Below are 24,386 nucleotides of genomic sequence, written 5' to 3' on the forward strand. Positions count from 1 at the left end.
AGACATCACTCTTGACAAGTGTTGGTTAGGCCCAGATGGCACTCTCTTCATCTAGTTCCTCTCCCTCTCTGACAAGTTGCGGGCTCTTAGGGAAAAGAGAAAGTTATTCTCTCTTTCCCCTAAGATCTACCTAGATGAGGACCTCACCCAATCACAGGTGGCAGAACTCAAGTAAGCTCGTTCCCTTGTTATGGCTGCCAGACAAGAGGGTAAAGATGTAGTCATCAGAAATCTTAAAGCAGTAATTCATGACACCTTTCCTATAGACTCAGTTTCAAGGATGGCATCTAAGGCCAAATGATAGGCTCAACAGTAGTTGAGCACAGGCCCTTTGTGCCTCAACTACTGGAACAATAATGGTATCCTCTTGTCTATGCCTAGCTTTCTTAACGATGTTATTGGTTATGTTGACCTTCTTTTTACTACAGAGACACATGAGAGTCCCATGCATCCTCTTCTTGATATTTCTAGCTATCAGTGGCTCTCCTCTTTTAGAGATGAAGTCTAGTGCTCTGGTGGGGTTAGAGGTTCTAGTGGGATCACCTATCTTATTCAAGACCACCTTTTCAGTACTATTTCCTTCGTTCACTATGATAGCTATGTTAGGTTCATGTGGATTCACATTGATCGAGGGATCTCGCTCTATATAGATACCTATATCGTCGTATGCTACTTCCCGCCAGCATCTTCATACTATGTAGTTCACAACACTGAGGGTGGGAACCCCTATGAGGACATTCTTGAGCACATTACCAGATTCTCTGCCATGGGGGACATCATCATTTTGGGAGACTTTGACACGCAAACCAGAGACCTAAAACCTCCCCTCCATGATTTTAGGGTTGATCCCATATGTTTTTATTTCTTATGATCCTGGTTATGTGGGTCTGCATTGACTCTCTGAGGATCATCAAGGGCCCTTCACTAGGTATGGTCAAAATTTACTTCAGCTTTGTGAATCGTCTGACTTAGTGATTTTGAATGGGCTCTCTTGCTTTCCTGGCTCCAAACTATTCACTTATTTGCCACATGGTGGTGGTGCTAGCGTTGTGGACTGTGTTCTCTCTATGGCCTCCTTCATCCCTCTCATTTGTCACTTTACTATCTCTTGCCTTCCTCTGGCTGACCATGCCGTCCTTAGCATCACCCTTTAGTGACCCCTGACACCTCCTCTCCCTTGTTTATCCACTTCTTCATGCCCCTCATCTTCTAGCACCCTCCCCCCAATGCTCGCACTTCTTTTTGCTTCATTGATGATGATGTAGAGCTCTTCATCCATCACCTTAGATGACTTCTTCACCAAGACCCCTTCTCTGACTTTGGGGATGTCACCTCCATGTTTCACTCACTTGCGTCCACCTTATGGGAGTCTACCCTTCTCTCCATTCCCCACTACACCTCCTCACTCACCCCTCGCCCCACTCACAGATTTTCTCTGTGAACCAGTGGTTTGATGAGAACTGCAAATTCTTTCACCACATCCTTCACTCTACTCCACTCACTTCTTCCTCCTCTTCTTCTTAGTTGAGGCTCGACTACCACTTCTTTGTTCGCCATAAGAAACAAAAGTTCACTTTGCTACAGTGTAGATCTCTTTGTGCCACGTTCTTCCAATCTCCAAAGCTCTTTTGGTGCACCATGTTTCCTCACCACCCCCCACCCTCCCTCCACTTTGGACTTTCACCCCGGCACCTCTACCCTCTATGATATTCCTAGCTATCCCCCTCTCCATCTCATCCTCCCCCCACTCAGTGTCACCTCTTCTCCTTTTCACACATTGCTGAGGTAGTTAGAGTTATGAACAATAGAAGAACTCTAAATGAGGAAGGATTCCAAGCTGAATTCTTCAAGTTGGGTATCTTTGTCCTAGGTCCCTTTCTTACAGTTCTCTTTAATCGAGTGGTTTGTGTTAGCTTTTTTGACTCTTGATCACGACATATTATCTATCTAATCCATAAATCTGGGCCAGCTTTCGACCCTAGGAACTATAGGACCATCATGGTTGGGCATAATTTTACCAAACTTTATGTGACTGTGTTGAATGGTATCCTATCCAAAGAACTTGATCAGTGACATTGTCAAGCTAGAGGTCAGGCTGTTTCGTACAAATTTTCAAACCATTGATCACATTTTGACCTTATGAGCTATCATTGAGGAGGCTCACCACTACTCGATGAAAGTTTATTGTTGTTTTGTTGACTTTCACAATGACTTTGTTCCTCGGGTGGCTCTCTTTCAATGTCTTAGAGACATCGAGATCTCACAGATTCTCCTTATAGCTATTATGAGGTTATATGAGTGCATTATGGGTAGATTCAAGATTCCATAGGGCTTATCTAACCCTATCCAAAGCACTATTGGGGTGAAACAAGGTTGCCCTCTCTCTCCCACTCTCTTTGGCATTTACATCGCCGAGCTTGAGGCATTTCTCCATGATTGCTCGCTCCCTTGCAATGGTTGTTATTTGCATCAGGTGTTGATCTCTATTCTCCTATTTATTCATGATGTGATTCTCTTGGCATCTTCCCCTAATGGTCTTCAGTGCCTCCTTGATGGCTTGGCCTCTTTTTGTGTCTCATGTGAGCTTGTTGTAAATCTGGGCAAGACTTGGGTTATGGTCTTCAATTGTTTGAGGACATCACACTTCCATTTTTACTTCCAAGGTACCAAGATTGAGATTGCATCTTCATATACTTACTTGGGGGTTAAGTTTTGAAAACCTCAGTTCAATTTGAGATTAGCCATACAACCCAGAGTCAATAAGGGACTCGGCTCCCTTGCTATTCTTGAGTGTTTTCGACACAACTTCTAGGACACCACAACTAAGATGTCCCTTCTTAACTCCCTAGTCAAACCAACTATCCTTTATGGCTCTATTATTTGTGGCTCCTCCCTCTTGGAGTTTGACTAGGCCTCTATTGAGAGAGTCCAAACTCTTTTCCTTCAGTGCATTATCAGATGTCACCAGTCCACACCGCACAACATTGTTATTGCAAAGTTTGGTGCTCACCCTTTTACATTGGGGACCATCTTTGATTTAGTTTGGCTTCTTCACTAGCTTCGGAGCTTTTTGATTCCTCTAATGGTTGGCAAAGATATTCTTACTTGACTTATTGTTCCTCTATGGAGGTTGCTGGTTCAAACTCTGGACATAGGTCTTGTTGTTGGTACACCTAGGTCTCTGTCCTCTTGGGCTCGATTGGTATTAGTTTGGATCATCTTCCCCCCTTTCGATTTTCTTTAGATGCTCCAACCCATCTTCCACCTTAGCAGGAGTTGAATGAGCATGTTAGACTTGACATCTACAGACAGTATGTTATCACAACCTAGAAGAATCCCCTAGGTGGGCTCCGCTCGTGCATGGCCTTCTATGTTGAGCACTTCCTTGATATCCAAGATGGGATCATCTTACACCCCTAGGTCATTGGACTCATGCTCTTCGCATCTCCTTGGGATCTTTTAGAGTGGGATCTCATCGGCTATGTATTCAGACTGATCACCAGATCGACAGGAGGACAGGATCTATCGGCTTTGTCACCTCGAGGAGGTTGAGACTGAGTCTCAGTTTATTTTTCTTTATCCCATTTACTATGAGATATGAGGGAGATTCTACTATTTGTTCAGAGAGTGTCGGTATCTTCCCTCATTCTTCAAATATATTGAATAGCACTATCTTGCACTCTACCTTCACAAGACCATGCGGCTTCACGAGCACACTATACAGCTCTATCTTTGCTTGATATCACCTCCTACATAGCTCATCACCTCTTTCTTTAGTCCTACAGTCCTTGCCCAAGGATTGAAGTGGCCTCCCTGTACTATCTCAGGTCACACCAAATCTGTGAGACCCCGCAAAAATCACACTCAGCAGCGACCTTCCAAAGAATCGGATTGCTCTAGTGCCCACCTTTCCATTATGGACTAGTTCTCACTTGTGAGGAGTTCTTAGTTGTTGTTATTCCTTTTCTTGGTTCTTTTGTTGTTTTGCTTTCACGTTCTTTCTGCGGACACTGTTTGGTGCTCCCCCTACTAGTATTTGCCCTTTTTTACTGTTTCTAGTCCCTTGGACCCTCATTGGTCTCCTGTTGGACATTAATAAATTTATCTTTATATTTATCTAAGATAAAGTATTTTTGTCTCCCTTTCCATTTGTCATCATTGTATTGAAGTGAGAGTGGTTTTCCATTTAAAGTTTCAACACTCTTTACTTTGTTCATAGGAACCTTGATGATTAGAAGTGACAACCTATCGAGTTCAAAAAAAATTGATTTAGAGCATAACCCCAAGCATCCTTTCATGTTTTGTAGTTTCCCAATTGATGGTTTAATATTTTGAGAATTGTTGAGTGAACCCTTCCCACTTTTTTGCTATCCAATCTTGGACATAGAACTCCCCTTCATCTCAAAGGAGGTATGAAAAACATTGTGATGACCAGTTGTCAAAATCTCTCCACATAATTGCAAACTTGCAGATGTAATAAGAAGAGAAAATCATACTAACACTGCTTAAAGGATCTCATTTGTAGGAACATATTTTTAATCGAAGCTAGCTCAACTAAACCAAATGTCTATAACAATCTACTTTTGATATCAATCATAGAGATGTTAATGAAAGATTATGCATACAAAGTGATTAAATCTTGATCAAAAAAATTGAAAAGCAAGGAAAGTAAAGGTTAATACACCCAAAAAAACCAACCATCCATGTAACAATTACTTACTAAAACTGAATTCAAAACAATTGCTTGATTCTTCATAGAACTAATTTGAACCTAAAATTATACCCCATAGTAAACAAAAAAAAATTACAATCTAAAACACAGGTTGATATTACCAAGTGACAAGTTGTTTGTGACAAAATATCTCGAGTCTATTCAAAAGGCTTTGAAACTCAAAACTCACAAATCCTCAACATCAATGCTTGCAGCAATTGTTCCATTTTAGCAGTAATCAGTATATTAAATGGACAATTGATACTTAACACTATACGAAATAGACAACTACCAAAATACTGACAAATAAAAATCTAATTTGAATTTCATTCATACGAATATGTCAAATATCTTTTAGTATACGAGTCTTCTCAATTTTGTGGTTATTTGAAATACTCTTGCCTATATTTATAGGCATAATTTTAACACAAGACAAGATTTATGCATAGTTTTTAAGAAGATTTAAAAATAATAAATAATACATTTTTTTTTGTTTTATTTATTATTTTAAAAATTTATGAGTCTTATATTATTTATTCTAATTTTTATATATTTCTTTAATAAAATAGATAATTTATATTGATTATTAGTATTAAAATAAAAATTAAATTTACTTTTATTGCTAAAATTAAAATTAAAAATGTTTTTTCCCAATTAATACAATTCTATTTTATTTAGTATTCTAAAAATTTAGATATCTTATTAATATTTATTTTTAATTTTGATATATTTATTTAATACTTTATTTTGATTATTTTATTTATTAACAAATAGAGATAAACATTATAAATTGAGAAAATGTAAGCAAGCTACAACCCAATAGTAAACTACGAGTCTCTTATTAGGAGGCCTTAGTTCAAATCTCGTGAATTAAATAAATAAACAATGATAATTAATCAAAATGCCTTGACAAGTTTATTTAAATTAATTAAATAAATGATAGTTTTTTTTAATGAAAATAAAATATTTAGAAACTATTTATTTAATTGTTCATATAAAAAATAAACATAAATTTAGTATATAAAGTTTATTAAATATTATTATAATTCATATTTCAAATATTATTGTCATTGCATTTATATTTTTTCTATTTTATTCATCAAGGATACTATTTTAATTAGAATGAGATTTATTTTTGTAATTTTAATATTTTATAATTTTAATACTTTATTTGATTATACATATCTTTTTTATCCCACAAACATAAGTTTTGAGTTTTATAAAATTTATTTTATCTATTTTGCTATTATTTTATGCAATATTATTATTTATTATTATTTATTTTAATCGTTAAAATGATTAATAAAAAAGATAAAGTTAAAAACAACATACATTTTTTATTAATGAAATTTTTATGAGATTTTTTTAATTAACTATATATACTATATTTATTTTCATGATAATAAAAATATTGAAAAACATATATATATTTTTAATAATAAAAAAAGTAATCTTAACTTTAATATACTAAGTTTATTTAAATTAATTAAATAGATATTAGTTTTTTTTATAAGAATAAAAATTTAGACAATATTTATTTAATTCTTAAAGATATTATTAAAATTTATTTTCTTTAAATGTGTTTTTTTGGATCGGTAAACAACCAAAGCCTAGATTAATTATTGTTATTTATTGTAATTAATTACTTTTATGTGTTAAGCAAACCTAAGACCTCCAAATGAGAGGCTCACAAGTTACCATTGTGTTTTAGATTTTTACCTACTATTCTTTAAATGTTATCATTTATTTATATATTTTTATTCTATTAACTTAAGAATATTATTGTTTTAAATTTTTATTATTTTTTTTTAAATTGTAATAATTATTTTAATTTACTTTATTTTTTTTAAAAAAATACATTAAAGAAGAAATAAGATTTTGATACTATAATTTATCAAACAAACATAAATATCTTTTTTATCTAAAAAATATAATGTTTAGGTTTTATACAAATTAATTTTATCTATTTTGCTATTATTTTATTCAATATTATTTATTTTTATTTTCAAATTGATTAATAAAAAAGATAATTAATAATTATTATTTTATTCATTAAAAAATAGATAAAAAGAATTTTTTTCAAATAAAATTATTGTTATATAATGTTGGCCATCATTTTGTTCACGCCACAAAATGGTTTTACAAGTTTCTAAAGGTTATTTTGTAACTTTTAAAATAGTTCTACAAAAAATACAAGAGCAATCCACATTAAAAACCTATCAACTAATTAGCTATAATAGATATTTATACAAATATTGCTCAATCAATCCAATATCTCCAATATCTATTGCACCAACTTCAAATTCCTAAAATTTCTAATATATTAAATGCAATATATTTAATCTAATCAGGTTGTAAGTGATTAGTTTGCTATTTTTGCTCATAAATTTATATCTTTCATAGAATCTATTATCTATTTTTTTAATAGTCAATTATTTTAAAAAATCATTCTCATACAATTTATTCTTCTTAAGCTTTTCATGGATTGCTTACAATCAAACTTACGACCTCCCAATTGTTTCAAGGTATACTCTACTAAACTACTAATCTCCTTGATAATTATAAAGTTCAATTTTGTTGTCTTCTAATGATTGATTCTACAAATTCATTAATTGTTAGATTCATTCTCAGTTATTTCTTGTCAAACATTTTTCCAATCTCCTTGATAATCTTGATAATCTTCATCTATGTGTTCAATTCCTTTGCCTTTTAATAGTTAATTTTGCAAAGTAGTAAGTGTGTTCAATTCCTTTGCCTTTTAATAATTAATTTTGCAAAGTAGTAAGTGTTGTAATTGTTTTGGTTTCAGATTAACTTTTCCCAAATCCAATCAAATCTAGGACTTCCCAGTTGTTGTTAGAGATCTATCACTAAGTTACTAGCTCTCTTAATAAGAAGTCCATCTTTATTGAAATGTGACTCATTTTTTAACACTCCTCTTAAACTATAAGTATTCAAAATCGAGGTTCAACCTGATTCTATTGACCTATAGTCTGATACATTAATATCCCAATCTTCTTGGTTGCTTTTCAATCTTTAATTTGAGCGTGATCCTTTCCCAACACTCACAAAAATTTGTCAAACTTTTCTCCAATCTCCTTGATAATCTTGATAATCTTCATCTATACATTCAATTCCTTTGCCTTTTAATAGTTAATTTTGCAAAGTAGAAAGTGCATTCAACTTCTCTACCTTTTAATAATTAATTCTGCAAAGTAGTAAGTGTCGTAATTTTTTTGGTTTCAAATTAACCTTTTCCGAATCCAATCAAATCTAGGACTTCACAATTGTTGTCGGAGGTCTATCACTGAGTTACTAGCTCTCTTAATAAGAAGTCCATCTTTATTGAAATGCGACTCATTTTTTAACACTCTTCTTAAAATATAAGTATTCAAAATCGAGGTTCAACCTGATTCTATTGACCTATACTCTAATACATTAAAATCCCAATCTTCCTGATTGCTTTTCTGATTCATTCTCAGTTATTTCTTGTCAAACTTTTCTTCAATCTCCTTGATAATCTTGATAATCTTCATCTATACGTTCAATTCCTTTGCCTTTTAATAATTAATTTTGCAAAGTAGTAAGTGTTATAATTTTTTTGGTTTCAGATTAACTTTTCCCAAATCCAATCAAATCTAGGACTTCCCAATTCTTGTTGGAGGTCTATCACTTCGTTACTAGCTCTCTTAATAAGAAGTCCATCTTTATTGAAATGTGACTCGTTTTTTAACACTCCTCTTAAACTATAAATATTCAAAATCGAGGTTCAACCTGATTCTATTGACCTATACTCTGATACATTAAAATCCCAATCTTCCTGATTGCTTTTCGATCATTAATTTGACTATGTTCAGACTATGCACAGCAAAATTTCCTTCACTTCAGTTGAACTAAAACCTCATTGGACTTTTATATATAACTACAAAATAGTCAAATAGAAAACTTTAGCCACAGGCAAGAAGCAAAACAGTTGGAATTTTGAAAACTTGAATAAACAAAAGTAGCATATTCATAATTCCGATACTGGTTAAAACATACGTATGGATGGCTTCGATAGCCTTAGAAGTTTATCAAAACTGAATCAAAATTCCTTCCAAAATTATGATAGAAAACGTTAGTCCAGAAATTCCTTCCAAAATTATGATAGAAAACGTTAGTCCAGTTTCCATAACTTTCATATACTTTGTTACCAGGCATAGCTTATGGGAAGCAAAATACGACACAGGAAAATATCATTTGTCTCGAAGAAATTGAGGTTCGATCTGCTTCTGTGTCTGGAAAGAACCTTACTTTGTATATATGCTCCTGCTGTAAGATATAAGTTGAGCTGGAAAATAAATATCAGGAATCTTAAATAGAAACATATGGGAGGTCCTTCCCAGTCATATACCCTTTGTCCAAGCTGTCAGGCTTTCTTGGGAATTGAATTGTGAGTCCTATCAAAACAAAAGTTGAGAACAAAAGGTCAGTTCTTTATTAGTAGAAGTTGCATTAAATGGATTCTCTTGTGGTCCCTTAGACCGTTTGGTCTGGAGATGTTTATCTAGCAGAAAATATGCACTTGATGTGACTGTTTCTGCATTTTATTAATTAATTTATAAATCACATACTAGTAATTCTGTGATTTATAAATTAATTAATAAATTACAGAAACAGTCACATCAGGTTCATATATTCTGCTGTTTAGCCACAGACGTTTGATCTCGTAGACATCATTAAAAACTTTCATTTATTTCAAATAAAAATAAGAAATCAGTACAAGACACTTACAAAAGTTTGTACTTCAGGAGGGGTATCAAGTTCGATGTCATCGAGACATGAAGTGTCGCCAGATGTACCCCCATTTTCCTCAATGCGACCATGTTCAGCCAAACCTGAAACAAGCTCTTCATTTCCCAATTCCTCCTTAGGAGAAGAGCTTGGGAGGTTCTCATCACATGTAAGTAAATCGTCTAGAGGTTGTTGGGAATCTGTCCTTAACTGAGAATCCCCTGTTAACCATGCAGAATCGAAACTCAAACTTGCTGGGTCATTCAATGCATCCCATGGCAAGTCATCAAATTTTTCATCTGCCTCGTCGTTTAGGCCACTCCATGGTATATCCTCAATTGCATTTGCCTGGTGAGTAGCCGCTTCGAAATCAGTAACCTGAACATAAATACCATTCAAAATTTCAAATACAAGAGAAAGAACCAATATCTTAGGATTTTGATGTATAATAATTTACTAACATGGTCCTACAAATTCAATTATTCATGCATTAAATCACACTGCTTGCACGTCATGATGGAAACAACAGTGCTGTTATTCAATTGTGTAAGGGGTGAATGTAAAAGAGAACAATTACTGTCATATGAAATAAATCTTAACAATGTTTGCTGTAGTGGTTAGTGTTCAAAATTACCTTTCCACGATTAGCGGGAATGTCCATATAATTGAAATTCTCTTCTTGGACGGTGTCAAGATCTGCTCGCCACTTTCCAGGTCGAGGTAGCTCAGGAGTTGATGTTTTAGGGGTCACCGGATCTCCTATACCAACTAAAGTTCCCCCAACTTCTTCAGTTGGATTTTTATCACAATTCTTGGATTGTTGCTGATATGATACTTTTGAAACAACAAATTCACCGTCCTTCTCATCTTCCCCAGTGCCAAGATGGTATTGATGCATCACCCAATTTGTTTTCTCATCCTTTTCACCCTTTCCATTGCTCATATAGAGAACCATAATCTTTTTCCAGCCTCTCAATCCTTCATTTTCGACCGGCCTTGTTTTGCCTGTCTTATGCCAACGAATTTTTCCTGTCTTTTGACAATCAAGTACTACCCCATTCTGATTGTCCCCACTATTAATTTTCCGGCGTTTCCTATTACCTCTGAGGTAGGCATTTGCTGTCCTGTGAAAAAAATGAGCATTGCTTCCATCCTGTTTGACTCCTGTCAAAATATATAAAATTGAACTAGTTGGTTGCAAGCTAGCAATCCATCGGAAACAATAAGATATATTAAGTGTTCAATTAAATAGCAACAGAAGATTTGCGATTTACCAGGCAATTTCTCAGGATGAGTATAGCAAATTCCATCTTCTTCTTCAAGCGTAGGAATGAACTCATTAATGAATGCATGAGGTTTAAGATTACCCACTCCAACTTTTGCTGCTAAGTGTCCAAGAAGCTCTTGATCAGAGGGGTCAAATTTCACGCCTGCAGGTAACCCTGGCCAATTCTTGGCTATCTGCAAAAGCCATCTTGAATTATAAGAATATTACAAACTTTCGTGTGAGATTGGTGTAAGCTACTTGTCAGGTCAATCAACGTGTAGAACTGGAGAGTAATCAAACGAAGGACAAAAATGACGTGTAAAACTTTAAGCCGCTACCTGCCTTTCCCACTCATGAGGTATATAGGGAGTATTAGTTGTGTACATAATTACATTTTCTATTATATCTGGTTCTTTTTTACAGTTTCAGCAGCACAATAATATGAAAAACTGACTTGTTAAAAATTTGCTCACTTCAATACATTGAAGGTCGCTGAAAAGGAAGCAAAACTCGAAGTAATTATAAAGAGTCCAAAATTCTCAGAACTTTATTTTGTTTCTCATATTGCTCACGTTACTTTGCATATAGTTGAGATCTTCAAGGTTCTACCATTCTTGGTGGAAGTTCATTTCAGATATATAGATGAAATAAGAATAGAGTTACTAATGATATTACGGTGCAGGTTGAGAAAAAGTGTGGAACCTTGGGAGGACGAAACAACTTCATCTGCGGGAAGTCCAACCCTTTAGAACACAGCGTTAGAAGCGAATAAACCAAAAAAAAGGGTGACATGGAAAATAAGTGTCAGCTATGCCGGTGAAGCAGATGTGATAAGCTAGGACAAAAGGGAAATAATGGTAAGATACGCTTTTAAAGTACCTCTAATCGTATTAATGACAGTGTAGGACCTAAAAATCATGACAAGTTGAAAAAGTAGTCAAATGAGAAGTGTTACATTACAGTCTCAGAAAACACGAGGACATATCATCCTTTTGTTTTCTATTAGAGATGACATATTCTAGAGAATCATAATATCTTTTTTTCTCAGCAAAAAACATGAGGACAACTCCCCCTTTTGTTTCCATTAGAGATATGTTTTCTTAATGAAAATATATTTTTCTCTCAACAAGCAGTCTTTCTGAGCGAATCCTTCAAGAGGATATGGTCCTTATACATTAAATTAATAAATTCTGTCTCTATTGCTGCATAACAAAGGTTTTTTTTTTTTGGAATGTTTGTATATATATATATATATATTATTCCATTGCTCATTGAAGATGATGAAGAACATCCTCGAGGGAGAGATTCTCCTTCCAAATTTCAAATTATGTTGACACTTAATGCGGTGCTGGGTAATGGAGTCCTCCTGTAAGGGCCTATTTTTGGCAAATTTAAATGAAGGTTAGGCAATTAGGTGTAGCATCTCTGGGAGGAAAGTTAAGTGAAATGATGTATATTTTCATTCTAGACAGGAGGATTTAAGTTGGCTTTTCAGTTGTGAAAAGGGGATTGGTAGGTGTCGTAGATACCGCAAAAGATGTAATTTGTGTTTCTTTTATTTTGATTTTGAAGATGTTTTGTAGCAGCAATATGGTTAAATAAAAGACTATTGATCAAGTTTTGCAATATAATCATGCATTAGTGCTATCAGGGCCGGTTGATTTTGTGTGCAGGTAGATTCACCGAGGCAGTTTGCACATGGATTGAGCTTGTGGATATAATGGAAATTATAAACAAGAGGAGCCCCGCCTTGTTGGAAATAGAAATGGAGAAGGAAATCCTCTAGATGTCGTCCATGGTGATTATTTTTAAGACTCGAGAAGGCACGTTGAAGCGTTGCAAGAAGAAATTGGAAGAGCTTTTGCTCAAAGAAGAGAACCTAAGAGTGAAGTAGAAAAAACCACAGAAAATCACAATGATACAAGTGATGAAGAAGATAGAGCAGCAGCAGTTGTGAATGATCATTTAATGACGGTATTGTGAAGAATAGGAAAGAGACCAAAGGTTGATGTTCCCTACATTCAGTGTAAATTTAAATCCTTAAAAATAATTTAATTGAATAGACAACATGGCAGAGTATTTTGAATTTCAAAAAGTCGAAGACCCTGACAGAGTGAGATTTGCAAAGACCAAATTGAGGGGACGTGTCTTTATTTGGTGGAAAGAGGTGCAGCTTGAAAGAGGAAAAAGAGATAAAGACAGGATTACTAAATGGGATAGGATGGTGGAGAAAATGAGAAGGCAGTTTACTCCAGTTGATTATGAATCAGACTTGGTAAGCAAGATGCAAAGCCTCATTCAAAAAAAAGAATGGTGAAAGAACATACAGAAGAGTATCATTGAATTTTGATCCGGACTGGTCACTCCGAGGCCACCAAAGAGCAGGAAGCCCATTACATTAATGGGTTGAAGACAAAGTATACAAGAATACATGACCTCGGTGAGAATTTACACAATACGAAATGCATACCAGTTTGCCCTGAAGATTGAAGAAAGATACCAGAAATTCGAGAACAAGCAACCAGTTTGCCCTGAAGATTGAAGAAAGATGCAAGAAATTCGAGAACGAGCAAAGAGGAAGATGCTGAGATGAAAAGAAAGCGGGAAGATTATACAGATATTGAGGTGAAGATTTAAATCAGAAAAATTAAAAATGAAGACCAAAGCAGTAGCAAAAATCGAAGATATGAAGATTCAAACGGTCCTAGAGATCAAAGTTCAAGATCAGTTAGAGGTTTTGGCAGAGGGGACTACAAGATAACTTATTTTGAATGTGGAAAAGGACACAAAACGTACGAATGTCTCGACAATGAAAACACAAGGGATCAAAATGAATGCAAAGAGGGAGTTACAAATGTGGATGAGGAAGATGCTAAGTCATCACAATCAAAAGATGCAGAAAATGGATAAACACTTGTTACAAGAAGAGTGAGAAGCCAGAAATGCAGGGCAACAATCAGTTCAAAGGAAAAGTTTATTTCATACAAGATTGAAGTGTAAAAGTAAGGTATGCAATGTCATTATTGATGGTGGAAGCATAGACAATCTTGATTCGAAAGAAACGGTAAGCAAGTTGCAGTTAGAAAGAAGGAAGCAGTTAGAAAAAAGGAACCCGCATCCATATTAGATTGCTTGGTTGCAAGATTATCATAAAATTTAGGTAACTGAACAATGTTTAGTTAAATTTTAGGAGATGATATCATTATCATGATGAGGTTTCATGTGATATTATGTCAATGAACTTTTTTCATGTGTTATTTGGGAAGACCAGGCAATTCAACAAAAAGGCAATGCATGATGGTCATGCAAACATGTACAAATTAAAGACGTATGCAATGCGACGCAAATTGAAACCCTTGAGTGAGGATCATGAAAAAGAATGTAAGAAAACTAGTAAATTGATAAGTAGGAGATAATTCCCACAGCAAGTCAAATTGTGATATTGCTATCAGGATAGCAATATCACAAACTAGTAAATGTTTGCTTAATGAAGTTAAAGAATCTGTCAATGAGGATAAAGATGAAGATAAAGGATTTGCTCGTGCAAGTTGCACTAGTGTTGATTGCATTCTGGAAAGGTGAATAGCAGTTTCAATGGAAAAGGAAAAGGAGGTAAATTGCATTTCGGAAAGGTAGAATGGTAGTTCCAATGGAAAAGGAAAAAGAGGAATAATATTGGCATACGGAAGGTTATTCCAGCAGTTAACACATTAGAGAATGAAGGTACTAGAGAGGAAGATAATATTGGCATATGGAAGGCTATTGCATCAGTTAACACATTAGAGAATGAAGGCACTAGTGAGGAAGAAGATGAGTAAGTGAAGTTTGACTTGTTTGATGATCTCTTAAATGATAGAGAGATTGTTGAAGATGAAGACCTTATAAGCAAATAGGCTGTTGCAGGATGGAAAAGATGAATCCCCTGATTATTTTACTAGGCATTGATGTGAATGTTGAGGAGAGAGTTTACAGTCGAGCCTTGTCCATTAGAAGACAGAGAAAGCGGAACAGAATGTTGCAGAACAGAAAGATGATGAACGAATTGTTGCAGCAGTTTTAATGAAAGAGGTAATGCATAAATTTGATTATTTTAATAAAGAGGATTGACATTTAAGTTTATAATTTTTCAAAGTTTCCTAGCGCATATTGGTGGGAGTTGAATCATGTGAAAAGCAAGAGAAAAAGAGGGAAAATGAAAGATAGAAATGACAACACATTGCAGAGAAAACTGATAAGTTTATTCAGATGAATAAGGCAGAGAAGTAAAGTTTCACTCATGAAACATTTCAACGTACCTTGGATCTTTGGTGAAAGACATACACATGGGAGAGAATCTCCTTTTATAATTCAAATCTTGTTGATGCTTAATGTCGTTGTTGGGTAGTGGCGTCCTCCCATAAGGACCTGATTTTGGCAAATATTTTATGAAATTGTAAAAAGAGTGTGTTAGTTCATGCGTGATGTCATTAGATGCAAGTAAATGGGGGCATAGGCATTTATACGTAGTATCTCTGCAAGGAAAAATTAGTAAAATAATTGTAATTTCATACCAGGAAGGGGTATTTAAATTGGGGGATTGGTAGAGGTGGGTGTGGATATTGGAAAAGAGATAATTGATGTTCTTTAGGAAGCAACATGGCTATAAGAAGCTATTGAAGAGTTTTACAAGTTATATGAAGTTTTTGAGGGGTTTTGTATGTCTAATATCATACATTAGGAGATTATTTCAAGCTAAACTTTTGCCAACTCAACTATTTCTCACAATGCCACAAATTGATATTCATTAGCTTTAGCAGAACTATGTAATGTTGCCGATTGCAAAATCTTGGAAGAGGTCAATTTGAAATTTTTAAAACAATGATTTCTACAACTGCTCACGGCCCTTCTTGTATAGACAATGGAAGAGGTTAATTTGAAATTGAAATTTAAAAAAAAATGATTTGTACAACTGCTCACGGCCCTTCTTCTATAGACAAAGGATTAGGATAACAAAATCATTCCTCTTTAATTACAAATCTTTCTTTTTTAAAAAGAAAAATATGCATAAGCTCCTCACTGATTCTAGAACCCATGATCAATATCCTTGATTGAACATGACTGGTCATTGATCTTCTAGGCCCATTTTGAAGTACACGCAAACTAAATTAATTCTTACTACACCACCATTTGATATGAATTAGCTTTAGTTGAAACAGTGAGGATGACAACATTAACTTCATCCATTAAATTGTAACCCGACCCTTTCAGGCGGGACAATTCGCACAAATATTTTGACGATTTTTCTAGTTCGTAGATGCCTATATAAACCGCATATACGTTTTCAATGATATTATAATCGAAGATTTTCAATATATTAGTTTAGAACTTTATCATCAATCTGCATAGGCTCCTGGTGATTCTGGAAGCAATGATCAACGCCATTAGATAAACATGTGATTGGTCCTTAAACTTTCCTAACTGTGTTGAACTTAATATAATCACTACAAAACAAAATTCGGGGTTCATTTGTTAGTTTTTTAAAAGTTTAAGCTTTAAGGATGCTAGTGATACAAATAAAATTATTGAAATTTCACTATTCAGAACTTTAGTCATAATAGTTTCTGTTTATATATTTTCAAAAATAAGAAGAAATCATCACAAACTAGTAAAATATAAATAAATGGAAGAAATTATCATAAAATTTATCCAATAAATCTTTCTGAGCCAAAGACATCAGTAAAAAGTAAAATAAAATGCTGAATAAAATCATAATATCAATGTATTTAATATATAAAATAAATTTTAAAAATTAGATAGATTTCATTTTTCTTTGTAACTTTTTTAGGAGTTAGATTTTTCTTCATTTTATGTATCCAAAAATGCAGTCCTAAAATGTAAGGACTCCTATTTTTGTAGAGAAGATTCCAAATAATCTCATGCCAATTTATTTTCTTCTTCATGGGACATGTTCTTCCTTGAAAAATACAAGCTTAAGCCCTCCATAAATCCCACTAAGACAATGTTCTATATTAGTAGTGGCTCAAATTCAAAATTGAATTTTAATAAATCTACCAATTGTATCTGATGATTAAGGGCAGCCATAAATTTTCTATGTTTCTGTAATTTTATAGTCCAAACTTGGAAGTTTTGAGCATTTTGTCATTTTACATTTGAAACTTAGAATTCTCTAGACATTTTGTTATAACTTTTGTATAATATGTATACACGTTGATAATTAAAGCATTTTGAATTTTCTTAATTTATTTTTCAATGCTTATGTGATATCTCAACTCAGGTTTAATATTATGTATTAAGCTTCTACAATTTCTACAAGGAATACTTAATTAAAAGAAGGGTAAAAAATTTATTGAATACCAAAGAAAGCAGAATAACACAAGAAACAAAGAGAACTACAAAGCTTTATATTGAAAATTTCTCCATAATTTTGAAAAAATTCTAATAGTTCCCTGCCCTATCCACTAAAGACTGGCCAAGAATAGTCCGAACCAAAAACACAGCCTACCACCAAAATTCCCAAAACTTGGCGGAAGATAGAGACTTAAAAGTCAAACTCCGTGTCATAAGTGATAAATATAATCGAAGGCCAAGCCGTGCCAATGTAGCCTTCGGCTGCAAAGCACTAATTTCATTAAAACAGTGATGATGTGGGATGACATTAATCTAATCAAGAAAGTGTACAATTTATTATAAGTTCTCTATGTAATTCATATTTGATAGTGTTTTGCTACTGTGGTAATTATTTGGGGTCATTTGCTAGGAAATATTAAGTTTAAAACTTGAGTGACGTAGTCAGAAAGAATGACAAAAAAAGGTTCACCAAATAATATTTCCATTATACTATTAAAATGTTGATTCAAGAGGTCTTACATCCCTATTACTGAGTTTATGACTGCATTTTGGGCACTCCTTAGTGACGCCAGTTTTCCTGTCTTCCTGCGAAGAATCAAATTCCTCTGAAGGATCAAAATTTGGATTCTTGATCTTCGTTGCAAACCGTCTACTATCAATAAGCCACGGTTCCCTGCATCATCAATCGTACACAGAGGGCTGTTATTATTCAATTATTTAAGAATAAATTGATTTAAAAAATTAGAAAATGAAGTCTCATATCGAATGGAAACAGTCACAGGAATGTTTTAGTTGAGGTTCCTGCAAACAAATAGTAAGATACTGAAATTGTCCTAGAGTGGAGTCAAAAAGAAATGGTTCAAAACTCAGTGACAATTGAAAATGAAAAATTCTTAAAAGGTCATATGATGAAAACTGTACAAAGAAAAACCTGTAAGGATGCAAGATTTCTAAAAAGATATCCCGATTGGATTGTTTCATCCAAACAACCGTGTTTGAAAGGATAAAATAAAAAATGAAAAATAATGTCTTAATAGCTTACCCAGTCATCTAAATGTGACTAGATGCAATCCATGTTATCAAAAGTGAAATTTTAACTCGGAATAAGCAAAAAAGAGGGGAAGGATACCGCTCGAAATAATAAATAAAAAAGCTCTAGAGTCTAATCCCAAAACTATAAATGGATCCTTCAGCTTCTTCAAATTTTCTAGTTTTATATGAAGATATTCCACTTGGGTTGTCTTATCCAAACATGTAATAACATATGAGAAGATGAGGTCTTAATAGCTTACCAATCATCTAAATGTGACTAGATGAAATCCATATTATTAAAAGTTAAATTTGGACTTTGAAGCAGGGTCAGGGAACTGTTCAGAAGAATTTAACAAAGATTATATTTCATAATTAATTAATAAATAATATTAATCTTTAGTTTTATTTTAGGACCAATTAGTTTTCCAAAATCATTCAGGGGTTGAGTTTATCTAAATTGAAATTTCAATAATAACATCGAATGTGGTATTCTAAGTTGAGAAGTTGAAATTCTTCTCAATTTTTATAAGTAATTTCTAATTTGTTTGCTTATAAAACTTGGTTTCTAATAAGTGCTAACAAGAACTGGTATTGTAAAACATTGATGATTATATAACAGAATAATTATAAACAATCTGCAATTTAACATTAAAAATATTGGACATAGTCACTAACTAAGGGGCATAACAAACTTCCCTCAGAGTTATGAAGTCTTGATCTCCTCAATCCTTTGTAGATGCAAGTATCTTATTATACTTGCAAGTGGAAGTATTCATCTAAAGAGAAATACAACACGATATGTTTAACAAGAAGAGGCCTAAGGAAATTAAGGTAGCACTAAGGTTGAGAGGAGAGTCACGTAATACATTCTCAGATCTCTACAATAGTTCAAAAATTTAACAAAAATAACATAGATAACACGTATACTACACAATGATTTATGTGGGAAAAACCCCTTCAGGAGAAAAACCCCACACTCCAAAAGTCGTCCAAATTAGAAATCAATAACATACAACAATATACTTGTAGAGAGTGTTTCTCATAGAAGTATCACCAACTAAAGTTTTGAAGGTGACTGAATAGTTATAAGACTTACACAGATACCTTCCAGCTCATGCACCCAATATATATTAGATATAATATATGAAACCATTAAATAACATTACAAAATCACAGAGTAAAAACTACTTATAAAAGTAGCACCCATCTTATCTCCAATCAAAGATGTCCTATGATGTATCAAAACACACACCAACACGTATAACTCCCTCTTAAAGTTCATTTATGTATTCAACATGTTTTTACATTTCCTATTTTAAGAAACCAAACTTCCACAAACCGTTTCAAACATCAATAAGCTTGTGACATGCTCTATCGAGCTATAACCCACTACGCTAGTCAGGAACACTTTCAGATCACTTTGGAACCTCCATACCCTTCAAAGTTTAAAATTAACTTCGTAAAATTTCTTCAACCGTTCCAAAAACAGAACTTTAATATCTTAAATCAAGTCATGACCTTGCACAAAAAGTTTACCAACATGCTTATCTAGCCCATCCAAAACTTTTGAATAAAGTTTAGATAAAATCTGCGCTCAAATATATACTGCTATAAAAATAATTGTGTAAATTCACAGTTGAGAAACATTTTCCTAACAAGAAGTGGCACTTCCACCGAAACCGCTTATGTACCTAAGACTCGTGAAATTCAATGTACCTAAGAGCTGTTTGTGATATACCTTGCATTTGACCATCTAAGACTCGTGAAATTCAATGCCCCTAAGAGCTGTTTGTGATATACCTTGCAATTGACCATCTGTTTGCTTCCAAGCACATCTGTTTATATCTGCGTGAGAACAGTGCATTCATACTCTAGTTCAAGAATAGTTAGCCCCGACCTCCCGAATCTATATAAGAAGTTGTCATACTAGCAAATGAAAGCAAGCGTCACTATGAAAATGCAAGAAGACATTATTAGATGAAAGAATTGGCACTGTAATCTAAATCACTTCTGGAAGAATACCTAAACCTGTTTGTAGCATGCTTTGCATTTTTCCATCAATTCGTTCTTGACGGCAAGTTTGTATGCAGCTGTTTATTTTGACAAACAGCTATTGCTCCATTTTTTAGCAGCAATTTGTGAAGCTGGTGGCCTCAGAAATAGCAAAATTTGCTACTTAAAGCACTCCTCTTAAATGGTATTTTTAAATTAAAACATTAATGATGTTTCATGCGAATAAAGTTGGAAGCAAGATCCTAGGCAAACAAAAAGAAGGGAAAAAATAGTAGCGACATATGACATTTTTTTCAATAAGTAATTGTAGCGTAGTTGTAGTTGCTGCTTATTTCTAGTCTATTTTCAGTTTTGAACAGATGTTGCTCCACTAAAATAGAAAAAGACTCCAAATTATTCTTTCACTCTAACTAAAGTTTTTCATGGAAAGGTTCCAATTGTTTAAATTTAAGCAGAACTTGTATATAAACAGCCACGTTGATGAGTATGCTGAAGAAACTCACATGATTTTAAACATTATCTCCTAAGAAACAAAAAGGGGTTCGTGTTTCCAGCTAAAGAATAGTATTTTATCAATATAGAATAGGATCTATGAAAAATATATGATGTATAATAGACAATATCCCATGTAAAATTCCCAAATTAAGGCTACACTGGTAGAGACTCGAAAGCCCTTGTTTCATTGGACATAGGTTGTGTTGCAACTAGCCACCTTTTAAGAGTTGTATAATTTATATATTTAAGTCGCAATCTCAGAAGGGGCAAAAGATCTCGAAAATGAACTAAAAAGGGAACTAAGAGTTGAAGGTTTCCCAAATACATTACCTTTCATACATCATTCAGCCAAGTAATCAGCCAATTTTCGAAGTAACCACTCAGTTATGCAATTCTTTGGATTCTGTGTCTTTTATGCATATCCCTCATGAGTGGAACGGTGTGGCTGATTGCATGGCTAAATGGACCTCTGAGCATGTGCTGGATTGGAACATTATTGATCATGGGATGCTTCCCTCTGATATTTATCTCAGAAGCTGGCTCAACTTGTGGACCAGGATAAAGCTCTTTAGTGCTCTTTGTTTCTTTTGTCGTTCTGTTCTCTATGGTATTCAATAAAAATTTTACCCCTCTTTTAGTTTAAAATTTCTGAAGGTGTAATATTTAGAAGAATAACCAATAAGATGTGACAGTTGTGACTTAGACCTCTTAATAAGAATAGGAAATATTCTGAACAAAACCCCAAATCCCATGTCATATAAAAAAAAGGTGAAGGGACTAGGCGATCTTTCCCTGATTACAATTAGGAGAAGAATGAACTTCAAACTAAAACGCAGGATCATGGCTGAAAGCCTGAATCCATTTCAAATCTTTAAGGCAATGATCCTATAGAAAGACTAACTGTGATTATACCTGCAGGTGCTGCACCAATAATTTTGGAGCCCTTGGCAAGAAAGTAGGTCTGATGAAACGTTTCACATTATTTCCCACAGATTTTCACTTTTATTCCTGTCTCATTCAAATCATTGGCAGGGGAATCTTTAAAGGAAATTTTAGCATTTGGCCAAGTGGTTATGTCTTCAACTTTTAAGGAAAAGATAACTTTTCCAGACAGAGCATGAAACTAATTTAACATAATTATAGGAGTTGCAGCCAATTCATTAGACCCTTCCCCTAAGGTACTTGCATACAAATTGGCTTTCTATGGTAAAGACCACAAAATCAATCCGATACAATAACAAACCCAAACTATTACTTGGGAACGCCGACCTCCAAACTATAAATGCCTAAACCTTGAGTGGCAATGGTGAGTGATCCGAAATGAGCAGAAATGAACTGATTGCCAAGACTTGGAGTTGTAGAAAGCCTCTCTATATTTTGACAGGACTCTAGGAGTGCAAGCCTAGCATTCAGCTGTCTAAAATTAGAGAAAAAAATCTAATTTGCATACAGATGCAACATTGTTTTGTAGCTAGGTAGTTTACAAAGTTTTGGGGGTGTCGGAGTTAGCTTCACCTCTTGGTGTAGCCCAAGTCCGGACATGACCTACTATCATGCAGATTGTTTCAGATTTAATTGTTAAGTCATTCAAATTGGATTGGAGGAGTTGAGAACGAAAACAGCAAATCTAGCGATGGAAACAAAAAGAGATATATAACCCCTGCATTTATGTGGTATGTCATCCATAAGCAGTCAATAATACCCAGAAAACTTAATTGAAAAAGAAGTTGCACAATGCACCTTCTTCTTTATAGTAGGCTATGAGCTACCAATATCGCTGCCCTTAGAGGGTTCAAAAGAAATAAAGGAACGGTAAAGGATTTCGCAATAACATAAGTAATCCTTTGCCAACTCTCTCTACCCATCTGCAACAAGATATGTAAACATAAAAACAAAAGCGCACAAATTTATTTAATGTCAAGGCTGATTGCCACAACTTCCATGAATCGGCCTGCCCGCCACATTAATAAGAAGGTAGTGAATAGATGCAGGGTAGGAATATAATAGTCATTGAAGGCTCTAAATTACTGGCCACGTCGAAACCTAGGAGCCAAATGCAGAGACGGGCTCGAACAGAACAATGTGTAGTTGTGCTGCGATTGCTTTTTAGAGAATTGCCCTAATCAGTTGGTTGTCCCCATTAGACCAAAAAAGTGCCAAAATGCCTCCGCGGGCATTCTAAACTAAAAGCCCCAAGAGCAAAAATCTACTTAAATTCTTACTTTTCAAAATAGCATCTCCTCGTTTTCAGTCACTAATTCTAATATTTGCAGTTTTGCAAAGAAATGAAACCCTTAAGGCCGGAAGAACTGGCAACAGTAGCTCTTCCATGGAACCCAGTATAAGTAGGTTATTGAAGCTTGATTGTATGTTAAAATACATTACCGCAAGCTACCGATCACTTGACTTACAACAATCTCACCTCCATTGTTTCCAAAACTTTGTAAAAAAACCCAACACACAATTTAACCTGAAACATTTCCAGAACGAAGAAAACCCACCACCATTCCCAAAATCCAATCTAGCAAAGGATCGCTACAGTGCAGAGCAATAAACGAAAAGAAAGGCAACGAACATAACAAAAATGTAACTGAGTTGATGAACTGAGTGTTAGGAGCTAAACCCAGCTGCATACCTGGCCATCCGTAGTTATGTTGAAGGAGAAGAGAGAAGAAGCCCTTGAAAATGTCAGTAAGTTTAGATGACCACCCAAAAGAGGGCAAACGAGATTCAAACCGTTGGCCCAGATGCTCCCACCTATTTCTCAGGCATTTAGCAGTGACAAACATAAGAGGAACCTAACAGGAACTTAAATGCTGAGTTTGAACTGAGTGAAAGAAAGGTCCAAGTATACGGCTCGTTCCCGAAGCTGCTGATTGGGGGAATCTAGTGGAAGATTTGCTAAGGTGGCTAAATTTAATGAGACTGTGACATTTTTACTCTAAAATTCCCCTCGAAAATGGAATATTCAAGCAATGAATTAGCTTGACTTTGTCAACAAGTTACTTTGTCCGTGTCCCGCTGGTCCCACATTTCCATGATGACCATTGCCATTCCATGTTCGAAATCGACAAATGATTCCATAACGGATATATTTTATTCTTTTCCAATTTTTTTTGTTGTTGTATGGAAAGGTGCCTTTACATGACTTACGTAGAAAATGGGCTTTTTCTTATTGGTAGGGAATAAAACACGCCTCCCATAGATTAATAAATTATTGAAGTTAATTATTAGCCTTTGGTATTGTTGCTGTTAATATTTATCATGGGCAACTCTCTATTAGAAGTTACAAGTTTCATTTTGGTAGTTAAATTGTATTTTTCCTCCCATTCAATAAATCTTAGAATTTTAGAAATCAAGTTTCATTTAAATCTGCACTTAATTTTTTGAGTTTTAAAAATCTTTTCTCAATAATTAGTTATTTTATATTCATTTATTTTTGTAATATTTATTTATTTTATTAATAATCATAAGTAGAAAGTTTATAATGCATTTTCCTGAAAATCTATCACTAATTTTGCAATACAAACATCACCATATTCTAGACAAACTTCAATATTCCCAAAGTTGATTGTGGCATCTGCAACAAAATCATTCACATAGTAGTTGTCGTAGTCCTCAATCTCACACACCATCCATGTCTACATACCAAAACATCACATCGAGTGTCTATCCTAAAGGCATCTTCACACACCTGAAGAATAACAAGAGATGAAGAAGAAACCACACTGTGCCTTCAACAAAACT

At 34.3% G+C, this 24,386-nt stretch overlaps 1 protein-coding gene across 2 annotated transcripts; it reads right to left on the reverse strand.

Moving 5' to 3' along the window:
- Positions 1-8,705: 8,705 nt before the first annotated feature.
- On the reverse strand, positions 8,706-23,547 carry LOC149536853 (SUPPRESSOR OF GAMMA RESPONSE 1-like). Of its 2 annotated transcripts, none has more exons than XM_089805267.1 (6): positions 23,275-23,547; positions 17,619-17,772; positions 10,759-10,945; positions 10,119-10,648; positions 9,485-9,862; positions 8,706-9,150 (listed from the first exon to the last, which is right to left on the reverse strand). In XM_089805267.1, exons 1-6 carry the CDS (start codon positions 23,280-23,282, stop codon positions 9,097-9,099), a joined length of 1,311 nt encoding a protein of 436 aa, XP_089661393.1. In that variant the 5' UTR covers positions 23,283-23,547; the 3' UTR covers positions 8,706-9,096. The 2 variants fall into 2 exon arrangements, with proteins under 2 accessions (XP_089661393.1, XP_089661394.1); XM_089805268.1 differs by having other exon boundaries at positions 9,485-9,832; positions 23,275-23,416.
- Between the last annotated feature and the right edge of the window lie 839 nt (positions 23,548-24,386).

This window comes from Cupressus sempervirens, chromosome 10, assembly GCF_028749045.1.
Source record: "Cupressus sempervirens isolate cs-2001-9-10 chromosome 10, ASM2874904v1, whole genome shotgun sequence".
Lineage (NCBI taxonomy): Eukaryota > Viridiplantae > Streptophyta > Pinopsida > Cupressales > Cupressaceae > Cupressus > Cupressus sempervirens.